Source organism: Danio rerio, chromosome 16, assembly GCF_052040795.2.
Source record: "Danio rerio strain M-AB ecotype USA chromosome 16, GRCz13ab, whole genome shotgun sequence".
In the NCBI taxonomy this organism is placed as follows: Eukaryota; Metazoa; Chordata; class Actinopteri; order Cypriniformes; family Danionidae; genus Danio; species Danio rerio.
In genome coordinates, this window is record NC_141036.1 from 33,115,835 (window position 1) to 33,140,570 (window position 24,736).

Below are 24,736 nucleotides of genomic sequence, written 5' to 3' on the forward strand. Positions count from 1 at the left end.
CAGTTCATCACGGCTGCTCCTCAAGAAAGTCCAAAAATGATGCATGATGATCCACAAAGAAGCCATTTTTTGACAAATGTAGTGACACAAATGACCATTTTGTCACTTGAGGTGTTGTAGGGTTGTTTCTGACGCGTGAGAGCTCAACAAACGAATCATCCTCCAAATACTGCTTATCAGATTTATTTTTTGCACAGACAGTTCTTATGGCTCAATTTCCACTTACAGTCTGGTATATAAATGCTCATAAAATCACATTGAATGCCTCCATAAAGCTCTTTCAAACACGGTCAAAAAATGTTGTGCTTCCCTCTAATTACACACCTGTTGTTCTAAGTCTTTGTCTACCTATATACTCTTCCAAACCCACACTCCACCCAGTGGTCAAAAACAGCATTACAACAAACATAATGGCTCTTACAAATGTAAACTGACACTCTGGCTCTGAGAGAAGAGCCAGTTTGTAAAAAAAAAGTCTTGGTTTTGCTTGGTTTATAAATAATCAAACTCATTCAATGGCACAGCATCCTCTTTCACATCATCTCATGAACTTGATCTAATTAGTTAGTGCTGAAATATCGCATCGTATCGTGATATGGGTGTGAATCGTATCGTGTTGCATCGCAATATGTCACAAATGTATCGCTAATATATCGGATCGTATTCTTTGTATCGAGATGCGTATCGGATCGGCATTATAGCTTAGATGCCCAACCCTACTGGAAACCCATGTTGCCTTTGAATTTGACAGTGGATGAGAGACTTAAAGTAAGAAACAATAAAAAACATTCTGCAAAACAGCATCTCTCAGCTGAAAACAAAATATGTTTAAAAAAAGTGTCTTAAATTGTATTGATTTATTCATCATATCTTTTATTGATTTAATTATAATGTTATGTCTTTACAAATAATATTTTATTGATTTGATTATTATCATTTAATTTCTCAATAGATAAAAGTCAGTAGTACTTTGCAAACAGAAAATGACAAACCTAATGAATGGTTTATAATCTCTAACAACTATAACTCTTTAAAACAAAACCACTACTGGAATCAACACACATTTGTACAACAGCCTTATTGACTGAAAACCTATATAAAGCCACTGTCTTCGTGATAAATTAGACCAGCCCTTATCAGCTGGTGGTTTTTGAGTACACCGGGGTGGAGACTGATTTTAACAAACAAAGAGGCCTGGGGTCCTGTCAGGAACAGACATCACGTCATTCCTGCTCCTTCTCACTGCGCATCACTTCATTAAAACAGCATCATGGCGACATTCAAAAACACTTAATATTTAATGACTGAATAACATATCCCGGTTAAACAGTCGACTTTCCACATTAGACCAAAATCACGCATTCCTAAAAAGGTCAGGTGCGTTCATAAATGCGCCATATTCATGTCACAGGTCTGTCGGGGAAATGCTATAGGGAACTCACCGTACGCCGCGCCGATTTCGGTCATCTCAGCCATTTTGAGGGTTGGGCGCGCTGCGATGCGGATAACAGCCAAGGAGTAAACAATAAGCTAGATGTCGGTGGTACTTCGTTTAGCTGATATACTGTGGATAGTTCATGACTACATCTCTCCGGTTGACGGTGTGCTCGTGTGTGGTGCGGTCCAGGCCGGTGTGATGCTGAGCAGATGGAATGAGATGCACTGCGTCAGATCGAGACCCTGACTGTAAGATACGCCCACCAGCCTCAGCATCCAAACACCGAGATGCACACACACAGAGAGCGCTCTGTCTCTTTCCAGCAACTTCAGATCCGCAGAGGTACATGGAGTTCCTTCCATTAAGTAATTAATTAATTTCAGGATAATGTGTTTTAGAATAAAAAGTACGATTGGCTTGATATATATTATTTTATTCAGCTTTATCACACAATAATTGTTTTATTTAAAAACGTTAATTTCACGCATCATTAATTCAGTTTTAAGTTTAACACACTAGAAGAAAATTTCAAGCACTTCATCCAATTAAAAATGTATCTTTCATTTCAGTTTAATATAATTTCTTATATATTTTTAAGTAATATATTTTAACTTACATAGTTAAATATGTGTTTTTGTTTAAGAGCTCTAGGAAACTATGAAATATTTGTTTTGACCAGTGTACAATTTTAAGGTTACTCACACTGCATGCATATTAAACAGAAACTCAATATGCTTTGTTCTTTCATGGACTTGATATTTGAAGGCAAATTATTTATTTTTCATTGGCTCAAGTGATCAAATTTAGATGTGAACCATTTCTCTAATTTTTTAAAATTGGATGAACGAAAGGCTTTTTCCAGTGCAGGATCTCTCAGAAGTCATTCTTGATTTCCTGCCATTGTTGTGAGGAATAATAATTTAATCACTTAAGGATTAATCATTAAGGATTGTTCTTGTTATCAATGTTGAGAATGATGGCATTTTTACTGCTTCTTTTAGTACTTTCAGTTTTCTTTGAAAAACACAAAGATTTTATAAACAATTAAATCTTTTGTAATATTATAGATATCTTTACTGTCCATTTTGGTCTGTTCAGTGTCCTCAATATTCTAAAAAGAGTGATTTAAAAGAAACAAAAACATTCATTCATTCATTTTCCTTTGGCTTAGTCCCTTTATTCATCAGGGGTCGCCACAGTGGAATAAACCACCAACTTATCCAGCATATGTTTTACACAGCTGTAACCCAGTACTGGGAAACACAAATACAGTCTCACATACACACACAAACACTACAGCCAATTTCATTCATTCTTTTTCTATTCGGCTTAGTCCCTTCATTAATCTGGGGTTCCCACAGCGCAATGAATCGCCAACTTATCCAGCAAGTTTTTACGCAGCGGATGCCCTTCCAGCCGCAACCCATCCTTGGGAAACATCCACGCAAACACTCATTCACACTCATACACTACGGACAATTTAGCCAACCCAATTGAACTGTACCGCATGTCTTTGGACTGTGGGGAAAACTAGAGCACCCAAAGGAAACCCACGCGAACGCAGGGAGAACATACAAACTCCACACAGTAACGCCAACTGACCCAGCCAAGGCTTGAACCAGCGACCATCTTGCTGTGAGGTGACAGCACTACCTACTGCTACACTGTGTTGCCCACTACAGCCAATTTAGTTTATTTAATTCACCAGTACATGTCTTTGGATTGTGGGGGAGAGCACCTGGACGAAACCCATGACAACACAGGGAGAACATACAAACTCCACAAAAAAATGCCAACTGACCCAGCTGGGACTTGAACCAGAGACTTTTTGGTGTGAGGTGACAGTGCTAACCACTGAGCCACCATGCTGCCTGAAACAAAAACAACATGTTTGATTTTTAGCAGTTTTCAACATCGATAACATTCAGAAATGGTTTTGAGCAGCAAATCAGACGATAAGTCTAACTTATGAAGGATCATGTGACAAAGACATGATTCTTTAAAAACATTATGTTTAAAATACTGTTTCCAATTTTTTGGAAGTATTAAAATAGAAAGCAGTTATTTTCAATGAAAAAAAAGATCAATATTCTTAAAATATATAATTTAGTTTTGCTTTAATGATGCATGCAATTAAAGGAATGCCTGCAATAAAAAACCTGATATGTCCACATGTGATATGCAAAGATCAATATGTTGGACATCTGAAAATACAGCATTTGCAGTACAAAAACAACATTAAATGAACTGAAAAAAATATATATTAATGTTGTAAAATATTTGAAATCACAATAAAAAAGATTCAATATTTTATTCGTTTACCTGCATGTCAAATGACATTATAAATACTAAGTTCAAATCTCAGGGGAGACTATAAGAATATTTGGGAATCTAAAAAAAAAAAAAAACAGTTTGGAATTCCTGACCATCTGTACCTGCTGATATTGTGAAACGTGCAAATAGGCTGCCTTATGTGGCCAGAAGAGTGCAGTAACTGCAAAGAAAGATGATCAATATGATTGTTGTTAAAACATTATACCATGCACCATATATTTTATACAATACACAATATACATACACTTCTGTCAGATTAAATGTAGTCCTTTAAATAACCACTAGGTGACCTCACTCCTGTCTCAGCATGCATGGCTTATAAAGGCATCAGCATGCATGGAAGTGACAGACTGTTTTGGCACATAGTTTAGCACTGTTTGTTTAATATCACTCACATACAGCCTAGCAGAAGAAAATCTCACTCTTAACAAAACTTTTTTCTCTGTATCACTGAATTAGAAAATGTTATGGCATTCCTAACAAGCAGATTGTCATTAAGACTGCGGGTCTTTGATCTCAAGCAAGTCTTTGGTCTCAGTTCAAGATTTTTTAGTTCAAACATACTGGTCTGTGGAATACAGCCCATTTCTGTTCTTGCTGTTAGCTGGTTTTAATGTATTTGTTCCTGACGGCCTGCACTTTGCATTCAGATCAGCTGCATTGTTCATTCATTCATTCATTTTCTTTTCAGCTTAGTCTCTTTATTAATCTGGGGCCACCACAGTGGAATGAACTGGCAACATAGATTTAAAATTACAGAACATAAAACAGATCTTTTTCAGACTTACTTTTCTCATAATATGACATAACTGAGGCCAAAACATATTGGAATCTGTGCAGTCGGACGAGAGCAAAACCTAAACATAAAATTACACTTCAGATATTTTTTACCCTCCAAAGATAAACAAATATCAGTGTGTTAAGATGAGATCTACCTAAAATGGCAAAAACTGTTGCTCAGGAAATGTACTGAAGGTTTAATTGGTAGTTTTGGCGAATTTATGACCTGTTGGCCAACTGCTGCTCGCCATCAGGATAATCAAAATGTTTGCCTTCTTTTTTTATATGAGTGTAGCCAATTTGTCATTTTTTTATTGAATACAAAAATAATAACATCACTGCATTGAAGAAAAAATACAATAACAAAAAATAAAAAAGAAGAGAGAGAGAGAAAAATACACAGCCTCAATCATTAAGAAAAAAGATTGTCATAAGCTTTAAGAAACTTATTATTCTTATTATTATTAATAAGCTTAAGAGATTCAATATTGTACGAAATTTCAACAAGGAAGGTATTAAAAATAGGTTTTGTTTTTAGAAACTTATTTTTGTGTATAAAAAATTTATAGCCAATTTGTCATTTGTTTGCTGCTGTGTTCGTTGATTATGAACAATGCTTTGATCTGATTGGTGTCCCTCCTCCATGGTGATTGGACCGCTGACAAGCGGTGAAAGTGAGGAGCAGTGTGTTTCACCCAAAGTTGAATTTTGCAACTCCTAGCAATCAGAAAAATAAGAATGAAGCATTATGCTGTTCTCCTACAAAAAATACAAAAAAATAAAATTAATAAATAAATAAAAAATGCTAGTCTTGGAGAAAATGTCTTGGTTTTCCAATTTATGCCAGGATGCAAATTTTGGCTAAATACAATATTTTTTATAACCAGTAAGACATGTCTGATCAGCTAGCTCAGTGAGCTGAGCATTACGTTACCAACACTAAGGTTGTAGGTTCGCAAGCAGCATCATTAATGACTTTCTTGGGTGACATGATGGCTCAGTGGTTAGCACTGTCCCCTCACAGCAAGGAGTTGCTGGTTTGGGCCCCAGCTCGGTCAGTTGGCATTTCTGTATGGAGTTTGCATGTTCTCCCAGTCTATGCATGGGTTTCCTCCTTGATTGAACTGCGCCACTGTGCTGCCTACAGAGCATTTCAAGAGAATTTAAAACATTTGGGCTCAAAAATTATAATGTTTGGAGGTGTAACAAAGATTATTTGTATTTAATTATTTATACGAAAAAAAAAGAAATGCTTATCTTACTTTGAATTTGTCTCGTTTCTAGTCCAAACATCCACATTTCACAGCAAATACAAGATTATTTTACTTCTCCCATAGACAGATAAATGTGCTTGTTTTAAGGAAAAACTCTCAACTTTAACTTAAGGTGAAAACAAAACAATGTTTTTACTTGATTTAAGAATATTTCAACTAGTAATTAAATAAAGCAAAGTAAGAAAAGCATTTTTGCATTGCAATGTTCTGTACCTGAATCTAGAAAGACTCCCAGAAAAATGCCAATTTGAGCTATACAAAACATCTTGCAAAACTGTATTCATATTGCAACATTTATTGAAGAAAAATAAAATAGGGTGTCGGTGGCGCAATGGATAGCACGATTGCCTCACAGCAAGAAGGTCACTGGTTTGAGCCTTGGCTGGGTAAGTTGGCATTTCTCTGTGGAGGTTACATGTTCTCCCTGTGTTCGTGTGGGATTCCTCCCGGTGCTCCGGTTTCCCCCCACAAGTCCAAAGATGTGCTGTGTGAATTGGATAAGCTCAATTGTTCGTAGTGTCGTAGTGTATGTGTGTGAATGAGTGTGTATGGATGTTTCCCAGTGATGGGTTGCAGCTGGAAGGGCATCGGCTGCATAAAACATATACTGGATAAGTTGGTGGTTCATTCTGCTGTGGTGGCCCCAGATTAATAAAGGGACCAAAAGAAACTGAATGAATGAAAAATAAAATATTTAAATATCAGAGCTTTAAGCTACCATCATCCTGTGGGTATTGTAGAATTATCTGTGGGTCTACAAGTAAAAACAAGCTGTAAAGAGCTACTTTGTAGTACAAATTAAAGTGTAATTATTATTCGGTATAAATAAGTGTGCCAAGACTTGATTGTAAAGCCGAACTGCAGAATTTTCCCAAACAGATGCTTTCTTAGCTGCTATTTTCTCACCATTGTAAATTCAGAGTGGGTGGGTATTCTCTGTACCATTGTACAAGAATTACACACTCTTTAAGCACTAAATGAAGAACAAAAAAATCTGCTCTGAGTACATCAGGACCTTTAGTGTTTACTCATCAGTGGGGCCTTTGGTCTGTGTTACCATGACAACCTTGTCAACAATACCCAAGACAGGACTAAACACTGGTCAGTTCAGTGGCACTTTGCTGGCCATGTCTGTGGAAACACTGTGTGTGTGAAGGCACAACGGCTTATGTGTGTGTTTGGTATTATGAGTCACTGTTTGCCCGTGCAGGTTTCTTTCTGTCTGTCGACCTAAATGTTTTTGTGACAGAACTTGTTATTTTGCAGTCTGTGGGTCAGTTGGCAGGTCCGGGGTCAGCGAGGGGCATAGTGTGCAGGACCTCGTCCAGCAGCTGCAGGGCACGGTGTAGATGTACTTCCACCCAGCACGGTGTTTGTTTGATGGTCTGTCGAGGGTAGTCGGGTCCCCAGCCCTTCACAAAACTGAGGCGCAGGATGCACAGGCGACGCAGGTCATCAACACCTATCCCAGCTGCAGCAGACAGACCTGCCAAATTGTATGAGGGAGAATCTGTAAGAGTAGGGCTGGACATATGATGTGATTCCATTCTTCTTTACTGGCTCAGGATTCAATTCATAAAATTCTCTCTCAGCAGTTGTAATCTAGCTTGGCACATTACAAAAATTCTAGGACTAAATATAAAGAGTTTACTGTTTGTGAATCAGAAAGTACTGGTCAAGCTGTATTTTTTATGAAAAGAGTCATTTATTGGAGAATCTGATTTAACTAAAACACAACCAGCTTGTATTAGTTATTTGGTTATGAATCAGACTATACACTACCTTACAAAAGTCTTGTCGTCTATCCCAGTTTTAGGAACAACAAATAATAACTTGACTTCTAGTTGATCATTTAATATCAGAAGTGGCTTATATAAAGGGCAAAGGCCTCTAGATTATGCCTACTTTACCTAAATAAAATACGATCATGCCTTGATTTTTAATTATTTTATTAGGACAGTCAGATCTGACTTTGCTTAGACAAAAGTCTTGTCACCTAACAGAAATAATGTACAGTATAGAATATAAAGTTATGGTGCAGTGGAAAAGAATGACTATTGTGTATGAGTCACATGAGCTTGGAGGACTGCATCCATACATCTCAGCAATAACTCAAACAACTTATTTATAACGTTATCTAAAATGGCAAAGAAAGCGTTCTTGCAGGACTTTCAGAGTTTATCAAGATTCTTTGTATTCATCTTTAATGCCTCTTCCTTCATCTTACCCCAGACATGCTCAATAAAGTTCATGTCTGGTGACTGGGCTGGCCAATACTGGAGCACCTTGACCTTTGCTTTCAGGAACTTTGATATGGAGGCTCAAGTATGAGAAGGAGCGCTATCCTGCTGAAGAATTTGCCCTCTCCTGTGGTTTGTTATGTAATGGGCAGCACAAATGTCTTGAAACTTCAGTCTGTTGATGTTGCCATTCATGTTGATGCAACACCAAAACCATGACTTTTCTTTCACCAAACTTGACTGGTTTCTGTGAGAATCTTGGGATCATGTGGGTTCCAATAGGCAGTATTTGTGATGATTGGGATGCAGTTCAACAGACAAATCTACCTTCTGCCACTTTTCCAAATCATCAACTAATCATCAAGTTATTATTTGTTGCTCTTTCAACTAGGATCGACGACTAGACTTTAGTCAGGTAGTTTACACTGGCCATGCTGCATGTGTTGAATTCATTATTAAACATCAGAAGAATCCGTTCATTTGTTCATGAATCAGAAAACTCTTGTTGTGTTTTATGTTTTGATTAAATTCAAGTTTGCTTGTGTAGCACTTTTCACAATGATTGTCATTCCAAAGCAGCTCCACAAAAGGTGCATATCATTGCATTAGTCAAAATCAGAAGAGTTGAGAAGTTGTGTGTACAGTGGGCAGGATATAAACATGGTTAACCTACAGTTATAGAGTATATATTGTCTTCAAAAAAAAAAAAAGATACATTCATTTGCTCATGAATTAGCCTCCTGCATTAAGCATTTGATTTACCAAATATAATTAGTTCAAAAGAGTCATTTGTTCAAGAATCAGACAACACTGGGCTAATATGTTTTTGATTCATTTAAAAAAAAACTGCTTCATAAGAGTCATTTTTGTGAATCTGGCTAAAATAGTTTTGTTGTATGTTTTTGGCTCATTTAAAAGAAGCAGCTCATAAGGTAATTCGCTTACATATCTGACTACGCTGGTTGTGCTGTTATGTTGGTAATGTTCTTCCTAAAAACCAGAGTCCTTTGTACTTGAATTAAACTACACAACTCATACTGTATGTTATCATGCAGCTTGCCGACATAAATTAACAGAAAGCTACGCTTTCTTGGCACTTATTTGCTGTGGACTGCAAACTCAAAAAAACTGGCACAGAATTAAAAAGCTTGGTCTATGGGTTTGAAGAATTGTTTTTGAAAACACTGAAATATTGATACTACTGAAACCAATAATTGTGGGAGCAGTGACTCACTGATGGCTGGAGCGATTCCTCCAACACTACCAGGCCCAGGGATGCTCCCAGCCACCGCTGCAGCCTGAGCAGCCGCTGCTGCCTGTGCAGTCGCTGCCTGCTGCTGCATTTGCCTGTGACACTGACGGAGATCAAACACCTAGAAGAGTTCAATGACATTTATTTACCTGTGCTTGAACTGAGCTAGATATTTCAGTCTTTTACATCCTAATTTTTAACCCATACGCACTGTTCAAATTGACTACCCTTTCATTATGTTAGTGGCTGTTTTTGCCCCACTGACTTTCATTATAATGACATTTTTTCATTGCATGACACCATATAATCATGCACTCTTGATTGTTGGTGGTTTTCCCTGTTGGGAGGAGGTCAAACATTTAATTTTACTGTTCATCATCAGTTGGCAACATTAACCCTTTAGATAGGCCTGTGCAACATTAACCCTTTAGATAGGCCTGTGCAAAAACGTTTCTGGGTTTTATATAGATTTCTATGGAGTATAACATCACATTATAGTGTGTATGTATAAATACACTCACTATGCTTACTATGTTCTGGGAGCTGAGGTGCTTATTTTGATTTTCTCTGATGTTTCAAGTATGCAAAGGTCTCTCTCATGCCTTTTATACAATTGCAAATCACTTACCCCTTTCTTTGTTTTGTTAGTCTTTTTTCTTTCTGCAGCTGATGTAGCTTGCATTTTTCCTTATTTGTATCTCATTAATATTGATCTCCTGGTTGTGGTTGTATATTTTAATTCTTGAATAAACAAATAAGATAAAAAAAACACCCTCACACACTATACTCCATAAAACTCAATATAAAAGCCATAAAATAAGCTTTTTTTGCACTGTAACTGACGAATAAGATAAAAATGACAAATTGTACATCTTCCTAAATGGAAAAACCACCAACAATCAAGAATGGATAATAATATGGTGCCATTGCTTTGCAATAAAAAAGGAACTATAATGAAAGTCAATGGGCCAAAGACAGCCTCGAACATAATGAAAGGGTGGAAAATTTGCCCAGAGTGTGTTGTTGTTGTTTTTTTTTACATATTCAAATAATTTTCCCAAAATATGTGTCAAAGTAAGATTCATTACCAAATATTATTCCATTTGCTGAAATAAAGAGACATTTGTGACTCAAAAGTACCCGAAAGTTGATGAAAATCTAACATAACACAACGGTTAATCCTAATGATTTACACTATTCTAATTTTTTCCTGGAAATAACAGATTTTACAAATACATGTATTATCTGTAGTGTACTACTAGCACATGGTTTTTCTCCTTCTGTTTTAGATGTGGTAGATCTGATTTAACTGCACCGAAGGAAGCAGTTAAAAGGTGTGATGTCATTAAAGGTGCACCTTAATGAGGGCTCCGGGGTAGATCTTGTGAACCGCGTCCCCTGGCGCTCTCCCTGCCTCTCTGTCAAGGTAGTAACTTTGCACAAAGACAGCATGGTCACTAAGGCAGCGCATCCACACGTCCCCTTCCCCACGGCACTCCAGCTGAACCCCTTTACCAATGTGAAGCCTGTTGGGTGGATGTCAGGCATTCATATGCTCGCATTTCCTTTTATAAACATGTGTAATTTATATGCTGAATGCACACTGACCGTGCCCTCTCGCTGGCATCAGTTCGGTGAACATTACTAAGCTGACCCAGACAGAAGCGGTCTCCACCCGAAGGGTCCACATATCCATCTACCGTCACCACTGGACAGTTTGCTAGAACTTTGAACATCTCCCCAACTTGCACGTCCATCTCAAAATAAGAGATTGAACACCAGAACTCTGGGCCTGTAGTGCACACACAATAAAACATTTACACCATGCATTATGGTTAATACGAATTGATTATATACATTTTTCATGTAGATAATCATGTTTGTGTGTACCTGGATGATTGGAGACTGGTTGAGGATATGATGTCGGTGTGTGATGCTGAGACCCTAAAAACAGTATAAAATGAAAACAAAACACATTTAAAATGCAACGAAGGGCATATGTTAGGTATATCATAGTTACTGATAAATATGATCATGAAAAATAACATTACGATTATCTATTTTTAAATGTTATTTTATTCATTCTTTTCTATAATGAGTTATTATATAGCATTCAGAAGATTGGGTGTAGACATGATGTCAGTTTTTACTAACAGAAGTGGCTAGTGTGAGGGGGAGGGGCTTGCTGGTGACTCCGCCCATTCTGCTGTGGTCCAGTAGGAGTATAAGAGGCTGTGCTGGTCCCTGTCCAGGTTGTCGCTGAAACACAATTAAATTTAAAGCAAATTAGTTGTTCCAATTTTCAATGCATAAAAGAACACAATTGAGAGTCTTGATAATATTAAAAAAGTCAATGGTGAACACATTTTAATTTATTCCAGATTATTGCTTACTGGATCAGAGTTTTTTATCTGTAACTTTCACACTTTAAAAAATAAATTTGACCTCACATTGTGTGAATCATATTGACAATTTTCGTCCGTAGTAAAAAAAAAAATCGAATCAGCTTCGATTTGTTGTGTTTTTCACATGAAAAGCACTTTGAGAGGTGTTTTGACGGTTCAGATCTACCGTAGTGAAAGGCAAAATACAGAATGCCCAGAAAGATAACTTTATGACAGTGTGTAAAATAAAGACAGAATGTAGCAGAGTGTTGGGATCCGCTGTAGCACTTCTCTCCTGCTGCTGTTTGGTGTGTGTGTATCCATACCTTTGATATACTGCCCATAGACATTATTGCTTGCTCCAATATGTCAATGTGGCCACCATCTATTATAATCTCTATAGTACTGCCAGTCTGTGTTTCGGTTTTGTTAACATATGTAAATGTGTGAAGTATCACAAGCAATGTATCAAAATTCCATTGATTTTCTGAAATAAACTTTTGGGATAATCCTGAGCAGCTCTTTGATAATGAGCAAAACTCGCCTTCCTTTCTATGCAGTATAGAATTAACACAATATGTGGCCTATTCCTATTCCTCTTTCTTCTTCTATTTTGAAGAGGAGAGAGAACAAGCATCACTGCTTAAATTGACTCTGGATGTTGTGCGTGTAATTGATTAATACGCATCAGACTCGGTATGCAGGATTTGTGTATATGTGACCATTTTTTTGGATATGAATACAAAAAATGCATATAATAACTTTGGGGTTAAAATTGTTACTTTTTCACACCAGTCAACCAAACTGCTCCAGAGTTTGTTTTCAAGATGCTTTTGTTGGTTGGTTGATTTGTTAAATGGTTGGTTTTACTGACTGTTTTGGCTGGTTGGCTATCTGGTACTAGGTTGGCTGATTTGTTGGATCTGGGTTGGTTGGTTTTACTGGATGGTTCGTTTTACTGACTGTTTTGTTGGCTGGTTCTATGTTGGTTGGTTTTACTGGCTGGTTTGTTAACTGGTTCTAAGATGGATGGTTTTTTGGATCTGGGTTGGTTGATTTTACTGACTGGTTTGTTGGTTGGTCCTAGGTTGGCTGGTTTGTCGGAATTGGGTTGGTTAATTTTGACTGGCTTGTTGGTTAGCTGGTTCTAGGTTGGTTGGTTTTACTGGCTGGTTTGTTATTTAGTTCTAGGTTGGCTAATTTGTTGGAACCAGGTTGGTTGGCTTTGCTGGGTGGTTAGTTTTATTGACTAATTTGCTGGCTGGTTCTGTTCTAGGTTGGTTGACTTTACTGGCTGGTTTGTTGACTGGTTCTAACTTGGTTGGTTTGTTGGATCTAGGTTGGTTGATTTTACTGGCTGGTTTGTTGACTGGTTTTAGGTTGGCTGGTTTGTTGGATTTGAGTTGGTTGGTTGGTTGGTTGGTTGTTTGGTTGGTTTTGAGAGCAATTGGCATGTTCACATATGCACAAATAAACCAAGCTAATGGAGAAAATGTGCCAGGTTCTAAAACAAACACTCCAATTGAGCTACAGTAGATAGTAAAGAACCTTTACACAATGTATAACTCACTATGGTAAGAGCTCTGTGTCTGTGTGTGCTTGGAGTTGCTGTATTCGCTCTGGCTGACAGAAGGCTGCTGGGATGAAGGTTGGCTGTGTGTGGGTGGATGACTGTGTGTTGGAGTGGAGGGTGGAGTGCTGGTGGACAAGGCCCGTCCTGCTGGTGATGCGATCTGGAGAAGACCTTCAGGACGTTCAGCCTGTATGGACAACCTAGGAGCGCTCGCTTTGGATAGAGTTAGACAGATAGAAAATCACTTTAAATTACTTATTATCAATATCAAACTACTCTGTCAACTGGTTTGCTTAATCAAAGTTTTGCTGTACTTACGGGGTGGAGAAAGGGGCAGGTTGGGGTAGAGAGTTACAGATGAAGTGGTCCTCTGGGGTGGCTCTTGGGACATCAGTCTCAGCGGCTGTGGGCTGTAGTGATCTGGAGGATGGTGGTCATGCTGTAATGTCATACTAGACGGACCCTCCAACTGGATGCAGTCATGTATGTGCTCTTCTTTTATTATCCTGCCTGAGGGATGAGAAAGAGTGTCAAAACATTGTTGAGCTCCTCTCCAAGCTCATGCTCCTGTTTATGCCTCTCACTGCAAGGCGAGTCCTTGCTTGTCTCGATCTGACACATTTTATGGCAGTCTCTGTCTGATTAAAGGCTGGCTGCCAGCAGCATGCCGATCAGGGCCATCAGCGATTAGCCGTGATGAATGTTTGAGACATTCTTTCACATTGAGGAGAAACACAAGCACTAATGGCCCTATTCATTTAGAGCTTCACTCACCTGTGTTTGGCAAACTGAATCCCACTGCAAAACAAGAAGAATGAAAAAATAATAGAGCACAATGTATTGCATGATAAATTTAATGGCATATAATGAAATCATGTTTAGATTACTGCCTGTTGATCAAAATATTTTCAAAAAAATGTATTAGTGATGAAGTGAGTAACATACTCACCTATTCCAGGAGACACCACACGCTCATAGTGGTAGGGGTTCACACACACGTTATCATACTTCAGATCGAACGCATACTGACAGAACTTGACATGTTTGAGTTCATTCTTGTGAAGGTCCGGCCATCGCCACAGACGAGCGTATATGACATGAGGGAAACCCTTCCGTCCAGCCACCTGAGGAGCAGTGACAACAATTCATCTCAACATGCAGTACAAAAATCCATTGTAGTTTACACACATTCAGAATTATAATGGTTAAGAATTATGAATTAAAAATGTATTATAAATCATAAGATTTATATATTCTACTACTTTTTAGATTTATATATGAGCTATTTCTTCCTAATTGACTGTATCTTCTGAGACTGGCATGTTCTTTTGTTTAAGGTGTAGTTAGACATAGGATTAAGCTATTAACATTTAACAAAAGGAAGACTTCTGATCGACCTTTTTGTTAATCACTTATGTTTTCTTTTACATTCACCAGCCACCTTTATATATATATATATATATATATATATATATATATATATATATATATATATATATATATATATATATATACAGTTGAAGTCAGAATTATTAGCCCCCCTTTGATTTTCATTCTTTTTTAAATATTTCTCAAATGATGTTTGACAGAGCAAGGACATTTTTACAGTATGTCTGATAATATTTTTTCTTCTTGAAAAAAGTCTTATTTGTTTCATTTCGACTAGAATAAAAGCACTTTTTAATTTTTTAAGAACCATTTTAAAGTCAAAATTATTAGCCTGTTTAAGCTACTGTATATATTTTTTCTATAGTCTGCAGAACAAACCATCGTCTTAAAATAACTTGCCTAATTACCCTAACCTGCCTAGTTAACCTAATTAACCTAGTTAAGTCTTTAAATGTAACTTTAAGCTGTATAGAAGTGTCTTGAAAAAATATCTAGTAAAATATTATCTACTGTCATCATGGCAAAGATAAAAAAAATCGCTTATTGGAAATGAGTAATTAAAACCGTTAGGTTTAGAAATGTGTTGAAACAATCTTTACTCTGTTAAACAGAAATTGGGGGAAAAATAAACAGGGGGGCTTATAATTCTGACTTCAACTGTACATACAACTCAAATAACTACTTGTTACAATCAACATATACTGTACATCTATGGATGCACAACACATCAAACCTTGAAGCAGATGAGCTACAGCAGCAAGAGAGCAGACTGGTGACATTCCTGTCAGTTAAGAATGCTGTAAGTCTCACAGGCTTACAGAAATTTGGTACCAGAAGTCTGGAAACAGTTCTAGTATGTTGAGTCTCAATGTCTGGCTTGATATTTGGTTGTGAAGGTCAGAACTTGGCATCAGTAACATGAAAGCATAGATCCTGGGAATAGTCTAGGGAATATTTTCTTGGCACACTTTGAGCTTCTTAGTACCAATTGGGCATGATTTAAATGCCACTGCCTACCAATTATTGAAGAAGACAAACTCCATCCCTTTATGACCACAATGTGGCCATCTTGTGATTACCTTTAACAGGATAACATAAGTGTCATGTCTCAAAGTTAAAGCTCATCTCAAACTGGTTTCCTAAACATTCAATAATTCACAAAATATCCCCCACAGCCACCAAATCTCAGTCTAATATAGCACATTTGGTGGAGTGCCATTATGAAAATGTCAACAAATATGCAGCAACTGCTTGATGCTATCATGTCAGTATAGACCAAAACATCTAATTGTTGTTTCCAGCACCTAGTTTAATCTGTGCCAAAAAGAATCAGGCAGCTCAAAAACAAAAGTGGGTTAAACAAAGTACTATCAAGGTGTGCCTATAACATGGCCAGTGAGTATATCAATTTAGTGTTATTGTTCCTGCACTGACCCAAAACATCTTAATAATCAGAGTATTCCCAGTATTATATTCATTTTCCACCCTTTCCTGAGTCCGAGCTCTGTTCCAAAGAATTATTCTCGAAGAGAAAAATGTATTTGATGTTTTTGGCACACAAGTAAGACATAACTAAATGCCAAATGAAATAGAAGACTGATGCTGTAATATGATGTAAAACACAACTGGAAAACCATGATGCCTCATCTGTTTAATTGGCTTTCAGTATGAAACATGCTCAGTATGAACATCAGGACTTATAATAATTATTATTTTAGAATCATTCAACTTTTAAATTCAACTAAAATGTGCTTTACATAAATTACTGTTCAAAACATAAAGATTTTTAATACTCTTATACCAAGGCACCCTTTTTAGCATATTATGTACTGTTGAGAAATTACTATGTGAAATACTTTTTTTATTTTCAACATCCATTACTATAGTCTTCAGGGTCACATGAACCAGAAATCAGAAAAAATGTTGCTTAGAAACCATTTCTTATACTTACCAGATTTGTAAAAGATGCTTTTAACGCTTTACTGAACAACAATAAAAGTTAATACATTGTCACAGTCACCAATTTTTCAATATTGTAATATAGTATTTTATCATATTGTAATGACCCCATACTTTTTTGTATTATGTACATTTCTGAGAGATGCTTATTATGCTAATATGCAAATTGTAATATTTCAGCCTGAATAGAAAACAAAATTGAGGGAATAAATTATTATTTTTATTTCATTATTCAAATTATATTTTTATTTTTGATCTTCTATGCATGCTGAGGATTTTGAGAGATATCTTCCACTTGACGTTGAATGCAGACAACCTAAGTTTTTTTTTAAAATTTGCGAAAGATTTTGCCATTTTTTTCTGACAGCACAGTGGCTCAGTGGTTAGCACTGTTGCCTTGGAGAAAGAAGGGTGCTGGTTCGAGTCCTGGCAGGATCAGTTGGTATTTCTGTGTGGAGTTTGTATGATCTCCCCATGTTCACATGGGTTTTCTCCAGGTGCTCCGGTTTCCCCCACAGTCGAAAGACATGCGGTATAAGTGAATAGTCAACAAAATTGGCCGTAGTGTATAAGTGTGTGTGTAAATGCAAGAGTGTAAGGGTGTTTCACAGTACTGGGCTGGAAGGACATCCACTGCTAAAACAAATGTTGGAATAGTTGTCGGTTCATTCTGCTGTGGTGGCCCCAATCTAATTACTGACTGTTCAAGGTTTAATAAGCCATTTCAAAAGCTTAAGACCACAACATCATGGAGAAAAACGATACAATGTAAAAGAAGTAAAAGAAAGGGAAGCAAACAGAAGATAAAAAGCACAGAAAAACATTTGACTCTGCTGTCATACCATCTTCTCTAAATCATGTTTGAGTGGCAACACACTGTGACCTCATTTGCTATTGGAATGACTTACAACTCTCCACCCTGGAGACTGACCTTCCTGAGCGAGTCAAAGCGGAGACAGTCAGCTCACAGACACAGAGACAGAGCTGGTCTATTGCCAAACCCATTACGTTTTACAAACTCAAACACAGACAGAACACCATATTAAACTCTCAGAACTCTCTAGTTTTCATAAACATCACATTTCTCCACTAACAAACCCAAATAGCTGCGTACGACGTGAAACAGAGAGTTTAGCGCACATACATACGGATGAACATATACATTTAGAACTTGTTGCATAAATGTGCCACTTGAACGCATTGCACTCATGCTTCAAATACTGACACAGTCGTCTCTCTCTTTCTCCCACATACACAGAGTGCGAGACAGACAGGCTTAAGCTTGGCTCCGCCTCTTTCCTGTGTTTCAGACAAAACAAGCGTTCCTCGCCCTCCACCCGCCTCACTCTCCGTCTACAGCTGGGGGAAGGGAAAACTCTCTGTCTCGAGCCTCTCTGAGTCTCTCTCAAATCTTCAAATGACTATTTTGGGAGAAAAGATTTCCATGTTAACATCAGCCATACCTCGATTCCCCTCCTCTGATGGTTTCAAAAATGCTGCCAATGTGAAAGTCTGCCAGACTTTTGGTCTTAATTGTGAAAAGTAATGTGATATGACTGTTTTATGTTGGTGTAAGTGAATATAGGCATTTTGTATTTATTTTAGTTAATTATGGTCTTGAAAATCCATTATGATTCCAGGGGTGGATTTAACCAACAAGCAGCAGCTTAGGGCCCCAGGACATTTTTGGGCCCCCAATAAATATTTAAAAGTATAAATTATACCTATAAACTATATATAACGTTGTCTATCATATTTTGTATAATGAGAGTCAAACAAGTAAAATTATTACATAATTAAAGATGATTTCATTCATTCATTCATTTTCTTGTCGGCTTGTCTCGTTTATTAATCCGGGGTCGCTACAGCGGAACGAACCGCCATCTTATCCAGCACGTTTTTTACTCAGCGGATGCCCTTTTAGCTGCAACCCATCTCTGGGAAACATCCACACACACACACACACACACACACACACACACACATACATACACACTCATACACTACGGACAATTTAGCCTTCACAATTTACCTGCACAGCAGGTCTTTGGACTGTGGGTGAAATCGGAGCAACCGGAGAAAACCGACGCAAACACAGGGAGAACATGCAAACTCCACACAGAAACGCCAACTGAGCCAAGGTTTAAACCAGCGACCCAGCGACCTTCTTGCTGTGAGGCAACAGCACTACCTACTGCGCCACTGCGTTGCCTAATTATGATTTAATATACAATAAAATATTGTTATTATTATTATTAATATTATTATTATGTAATGTCATGTAAAAACAATATTATGAAACAAAAATCCACCACCCCCAATCATGGAGCAGTCCAGCAGTCAAATTTATAATATATATACAGTTAAAGTCAGAAACATTAAACCCCCTTTTGATTTTTTTTCTTTTTTACATATTTCCCAAATGATGTTCAACAGAGCAAGGAAATTTTCACAGTATGTCTGATAATATTTTTTGTCTTCTGGAGAAAATCTTATTTGTTATATTTCGGCTAGAATAAAAGCAGTTTTTATTTTTTTAGCCCCTTTAATCTATTTTTTCCCCCCTGATTGTCTATTCAACAATCCATCATTATACAATAACTTGCCTAATAACCCTAACTTGTCTTGAAAAATATCTTGTAAAATATTATTTACTGTCATCATGGCAAAGAAAAAATAAATCAGTCAATTGTAAATTTATTAAAAAAATATATAATTATTTAAAATGTAAAGCTTACATTAAGATAAAACATAGAAAAGAAGATTGAGTGATATATAAAAACTGCTAAATAAATAAAAATGAAATAAAAGTAGAAAGGATGCATTTCAGAACTTGTGGCCTGATGGCTTGAGGGCTTAGGTCCCCCAATCACTAAATCTGCCCCTGCAGATGACAATAGTGCAATCACTTGGAATGGAGATGCAACCTTTAGGAAAAAATTGCTTCTTTTCCTGAATATTGATGCTGGAGCTTTATTTGATATTGTTTATGTTCTAGTTTTATTTTGAAGCTGAGAACTGGCCACATACCCTGTTTACAATGTGTGCAGTCACATTCATAAAAAATAATCCAACGCTGATGTGCTTTTCCATAAAAACAAACTATTTTATGTGTAAGATGATACCAACAGTCTGGTACATAATGATAACTCTGCTAAAAAAGAAGAGAATTGATTTGGATGCTAGTATCATTATTTTAACATCATATTAATATCATTGCAGTATTTGTTAATATTTTGTAATTATAAGTCTTAGATTTGAATTTTATTTTTATTTTAAATTATTAGAAGGTTTTAAAAAATAAATTGACTAAATAATAATAATAATATATGTATGTTATGTATAACTATATATAATTATATTCGTCCATTCATTCATTTTCTTTTCAGCTTAGTACCTTTATTAATCTGGGTTTGCCACAGCGGAATATGTTATTACGCAGCGGATGTCCTTCCAGCTGCAACCCATCACTGGGAAACACCCATACACTCCCATTTACACACATACACTACAGACATTTAAGTCTACCCAATTCACCTATATCACATGTCTTTGGACTTGTGGGGGAAACCGGAGCACCAGAAGGATATCCACACGAACATGGGGAGAACATGCAAACTCCACACAGAAATGCCAACTGACCCAGCAGAGGCGCAAACCAGCGACCTTCTTGCTGTGAGGCGACAGAACTATCCACTGCGCCACCCATATAATTATATGTATAATTACAACTATATAGATTATATATGTATATTATAATGTATAACTTTCATAATCCAAATACTAAAAAAAAACAATTTCAGTACTCTAAATTTCAGTATTTTTTATTTAAAAGCTTATTATTTCTTCTTATAATCAGCTTTTTAAAATACTAATATTTAAATTTTAGCTTTAATTTGATTATCAAAACTTAAAATACATTTTAATTCACTTTAATTGATCAATCATAGTTACAAAAAAAAAACTGTGGCTTAAATTTTCATATGCTGGAACAACCTGGTATGCAATTGTTCCCACCAAGGATTCTTAACTTACTTAACTTGCTTTTATGGTCAACCAGCTTCTTCAAAAGTCACTGACCTGTTGTAAATAATGTTGGCTGCTAAGTTTGGCATGGCTGTGCTGGTTCACTAAACAGACCAGCATAAAACCAGCTGAATTAACATTTCAGCAGTTAGTATAGTCTTGTGTCCTGTTGCAACAACAAACCACAGACATCATCTGATTTTCACAAATGTAATCAATATGTGATAAAATGCATTGTGCTGTATAAATAAAGTAAGATGAGTATAAAAATATGATGTTAGCTGGTTGTCTCTGACCTGCAAACGTCCGTCCAGCGTTCTTTGAATGGTGACACACTTGCTTGGATGAACTCCATTTGTAGTGATCGCGGTGATGAGAGAGTCCAGCTCATCTCGTTTCTCTTTGAGTTTCTTTACCAGGCTTTCGATGGCACGTTTCGCGAAGCTCTCATTCTCTCCCCCCTGCCGGTGGCACATCAAGCTGTGAACGATGCTTAAACAGGCATCATTGCTGCTCGGGGCATTTACAGACATTCTGCTCACACTGATTTAGAAGAGAAAGAGAAAGACTTTAGTAAGTACTATTAAAAAATTATATCAATTGAGTAAGATATTCTAACATATTGTATCAAAGACAAATAAATAAATGTACAATAAAAATGTACACTAAAATACAGCACACAAACGCTTTTCAAGCAAAAACATTTAGATTTTTCAAACTTGTATTGAACTTCTGAGACAGATGATAATTGGCTAGTAATGACAAATCATAAGGTTCAGCTATTCTGCATAATTATTTGTTAGGTGATACAAGGAGTTTTCTGATTTTTAAAATTAAAAGTATATATACAGTAGCAGAATATTTAATAAAATTTTTGACCTGCATGACCGTCTATATATTATATAGCATATAATAATAAAGGATATTTTATAGCGATTCTCTTTTTTTGGCAAGCAAAATATTGCTAGGCTAATTAAAAAATATTTTTTTTGGGGTTGCATTTCTTAAGTCCTAATGTCACTAGTCCCCACACTTAATGCATTTTTTTCCCCGCATAATTTCTTAAATATCAGCCTCTGCCAAATGGTAGATATATATTGGTTTATGGTAATAGTACCAGAATTAATACATATACTATGAAATATCTGAAAATATGAAGTGTAAAATCTATTTATTTAAAAACATAATCAAAATAAAACATTTTTGAACACAAAATCATCTTTATTTTTTAAGTAAAATATTTCAGATTCTCATTTAACATGTTTACCTGTTTGTTTGTTAGTTGTTGTTTTTTTTTTTTTTTTTACAATAAAACCAAAATCAGGTGAAGTAGTGCAACAGGATTATGTTTGATTATTTTTTTGTAAGCCAACCATGTTGTAATGTAAACCATTATTTAAAACAGTCAAAATATGGTCAATCATTTGGTAAAGCTTCAGTTAAATGGTTACTGTAATTCACTATTAATGTGATGTCTGATGTTAAAAGTATGTATGTTTACCTTTGGACAGAAAACTATTTCATTGCGTTGGGTCACCACTTTCCAGATTTCCAGTCCTCAAGTGAAACCAGTGTCGAACCACTGTGCAATATTTAAAGTAATAATAAAAAAAAAACTAAAATGTGGATAAAATGTCCAAACACTTTTGAAGCCACTGTATAGTTTTTACAGCAATAGTGAACAATCACTGACAATGCAGCACAGGTTATGCATTTTAACTTTTGAGCCTAATATGCTGTCAAAATGTAATTAAAATTTAATTAATTAAAATTACAAAAACAGATAAAAAAAGCTTTATTATAAAAATATAGAATTCGATAATATAACTATATATGTTGACAAAGCAAATCATTTGATAGGCTTTTCCACAGTAGACGTCTCCATCACTTATAACTTCAGCTACTTCAGTCAAGGAAATGCCAAACAGTTACTTCCTGAATCAGACGCTGATTTATTCGGTATTCCGAGACAGTATGGCCAAGTTTCCCAGGCAAATGTTAATGACAAAATACATAAAACACAAACTATAAATGTATAGAAGCAGATATAAGCACTAATACTTACAAGTTCGTTTTGTGTCACATGTGCGTATCTTCTGTGTGTGTCGCTCGTCTGACTAGCTCGCTGAGAGCAGCGCAGAGAGAGAGAGAGAGAGAGAGAGAGAGAGAGAGAGAGAGAGAGAGAGAGAGAGAGAGAGAGAGAGAGAACTCCCCTAGCGAGACAAACGTAAAGTTACGTGTGAAGCTATTCAAGTTCAACAAAACTTACTTTATAAAATGAAACGGAGGGAGAGCTGAAGTCCTCAAACATTTACTGTAAGTCTCGTTGTGCCTGAGTTACCTGTTTATGTTTACAAATATGAGTAAAATTAAGTAAACCATAGTTTTATTATAGTAAATCCATTTTTTCGTTCATTTATTCTTTTTTGGGAGGCGCAATAATTGCGTAGGACCAGTTTTACTACAAATAGTAGACTACAAATAGGAGATATAAAAATATATCTGATGATATTAAAGGAAAAATTAGTTATTTCAATTTTAAATGTAATTAAAATTAATAGAACTATCTCTTTAATTTTACTTTATTATTATTATTATTATTATATAAAATTTTAGCACTATATTAAATTAAAACAAAGCTGTTTTAATAGCATGACAATATTTCAAAAATGTGTCCCCATTTTATGTCTATAATCTCAGACATTTATTAAAACTTAATAAATCAGTTATTATAAGGAGCGGTAGTCTAAAAGAACATTTACCACAGTCTATGTCTATTTTAGTGTCAGACAAGTTTTTTTGTGTCAGACAAATTTCTGAGTTTAAATGTTTTAAAATATTTTACACTGATAGTAATTGTGTCACAAATATATATCAACATAATCATGTTATTGCTGAGGAAGATATTTAACATCTTTAGATGATTTTCCTAGCATCAAGCATCAACAAAAAACAAAATCCCATAAGCTCCATTTGTTAGTGAAATAAATTTCTAAAATGCCAACAGCATCAGAAGTCAACATCATTATATCTTTTTAAATTTGAATCTTAAAAAACATAAATGTGAAAATTAATAGTAACATATTCACTGCTTGTTAATGATTCAATCATTCATTCATTTTCTTTTCGGCCTAATCCCTCATGGGGTCGCCACAGCGGAATGTACCACCAACTTATCCAGCATATGTTTTACACTGCGGATGCCCTTCCAGCTGCAACCCATCACTGTTAAACATAATTCATTTAATACATAATAAATTTATGTATTTGATAGCAAAAAGTTGGCGTTTCTTTGTGGAGTTTGCATGTTCTCGCCATGTTGGTGTGGTTTTGATAGTAAAAAGTTTGTTACACTCGTCAAATCTGTCAACTTTGTCAGCGCTGTCACCTCTGTCAGATGAATATTTTTATCATTTAAAAAAAGATTTTTGTTTGGAAATTGTTGTGTCACATGTGAAAGTGTAATGCCTGCTAGCATAAGATTGTGTTTTTATTTTTATTTTGCATGGGTAAACTATGGATGGTTTAGCTAAATCATGGTTAATAGCATCATTTAACTGCAATATTTTTAATTTAAGTTTATTTTATAATGTAAGCCAAGCCGTTGGATTTTCAGAAAATGATAAGCCAATGTATAGGGATGTAAAAATATTAACTAGATATTAATTCATATGTATTTAATTCACTTTTTTTTTTTTAGTAAATTTTGATAAAAAGATTATTAACTGTGATTGTCCATTTGATTTGACATTATTAAATGGTTTACCATACTGGAAAGAGATTAAAATGCATTAAGTTGCCATTTTTGAAGTAGAGATTGCCTATTAATAAAGACAAGAAACTTATTAATTCTTCTGGCAGCTAATAAAAAGTAATTACAAAAATGGTTAAAATTAGAGTCACATTGGAGAATGGATTGATACAATGCACACTATATATTCTCCTGAGAACCCATTGACTTGTGTCCTCTGTTGTGGACAATGCGTTTTCATGAATTTTCTTTGAATTTTTTGGGCTACTCTGTCAAGTCCCGTTGTACTGTTCAGAGGACATCCTGGGCTTTCTAGTGACATGTCATTTGATTGGC

The 24,736-nt window shown here is 35.9% G+C and overlaps 2 protein-coding genes across 3 annotated transcripts in view; both read right to left on the reverse strand.

The window, feature by feature from the left end:
- The window catches only part of syt11b (synaptotagmin XIb), a 31,246-nt gene extending 29,587 nt beyond the window's left edge, over positions 1-1,659 (reverse strand). Inside the window, 1 exon segment of the mRNA NM_001162531.1 lies at positions 1,443-1,659. Within this exon segment, the coding sequence (NP_001156003.1) occupies positions 1,443-1,476 (34 nt within the window). The 5' untranslated portion in view covers positions 1,477-1,659.
- Positions 1,660-6,105: 4,446 nt separating this feature from the next.
- Positions 6,106-22,764, reverse strand: smad10b (SMAD family member 10b). 2 transcript variants are annotated; one of them, XM_087287176.1, is made up of 13 exons: positions 22,715-22,764; positions 22,151-22,231; positions 20,946-21,192; positions 14,225-14,399; positions 14,050-14,073; positions 13,594-13,785; positions 13,273-13,488; positions 11,473-11,577; positions 11,209-11,262; positions 10,927-11,110; positions 10,676-10,844; positions 9,301-9,439; positions 6,106-7,312 (listed from the first exon to the last, which is right to left on the reverse strand). In XM_087287176.1, exons 3-13 carry the CDS (start codon positions 21,180-21,182, stop codon positions 7,101-7,103), a joined length of 1,707 nt encoding a protein of 568 aa, XP_087143302.1. In that variant the 5' UTR covers positions 21,183-21,192; positions 22,151-22,231; positions 22,715-22,764; the 3' UTR covers positions 6,106-7,100. The 2 variants fall into 2 exon arrangements, with proteins under 2 accessions (XP_087143302.1, XP_087143301.1); XM_087287175.1 differs by lacking the exon at positions 22,151-22,231.
- Between the last annotated feature and the right edge of the window lie 1,972 nt (positions 22,765-24,736).

Excerpts from the sequence above, each read along its gene's own strand:
- smad10b (XM_087287175.1), bottom strand. The coding sequence starts at position 21,182 with ATGTCTGTAAATGCCCCGAGCAGCAATGATGCCTGTTTAAGCATCGTT. Across the intron at positions 14,074-14,224 it reads TGTGGTGTCTCCTGGAATAG|TGGGATTCAGTTTGCCAAAC; the intron begins GTGAGTATGTTA and ends CTTGTTTTGCAG. Across the intron at positions 9,440-10,675 it reads ACCCCGGAGCCCTCATTAAG|GTGTTTGATCTCCGTCAGTG; the intron begins GTGCACCTTTAA and ends GAACTCTTCTAG.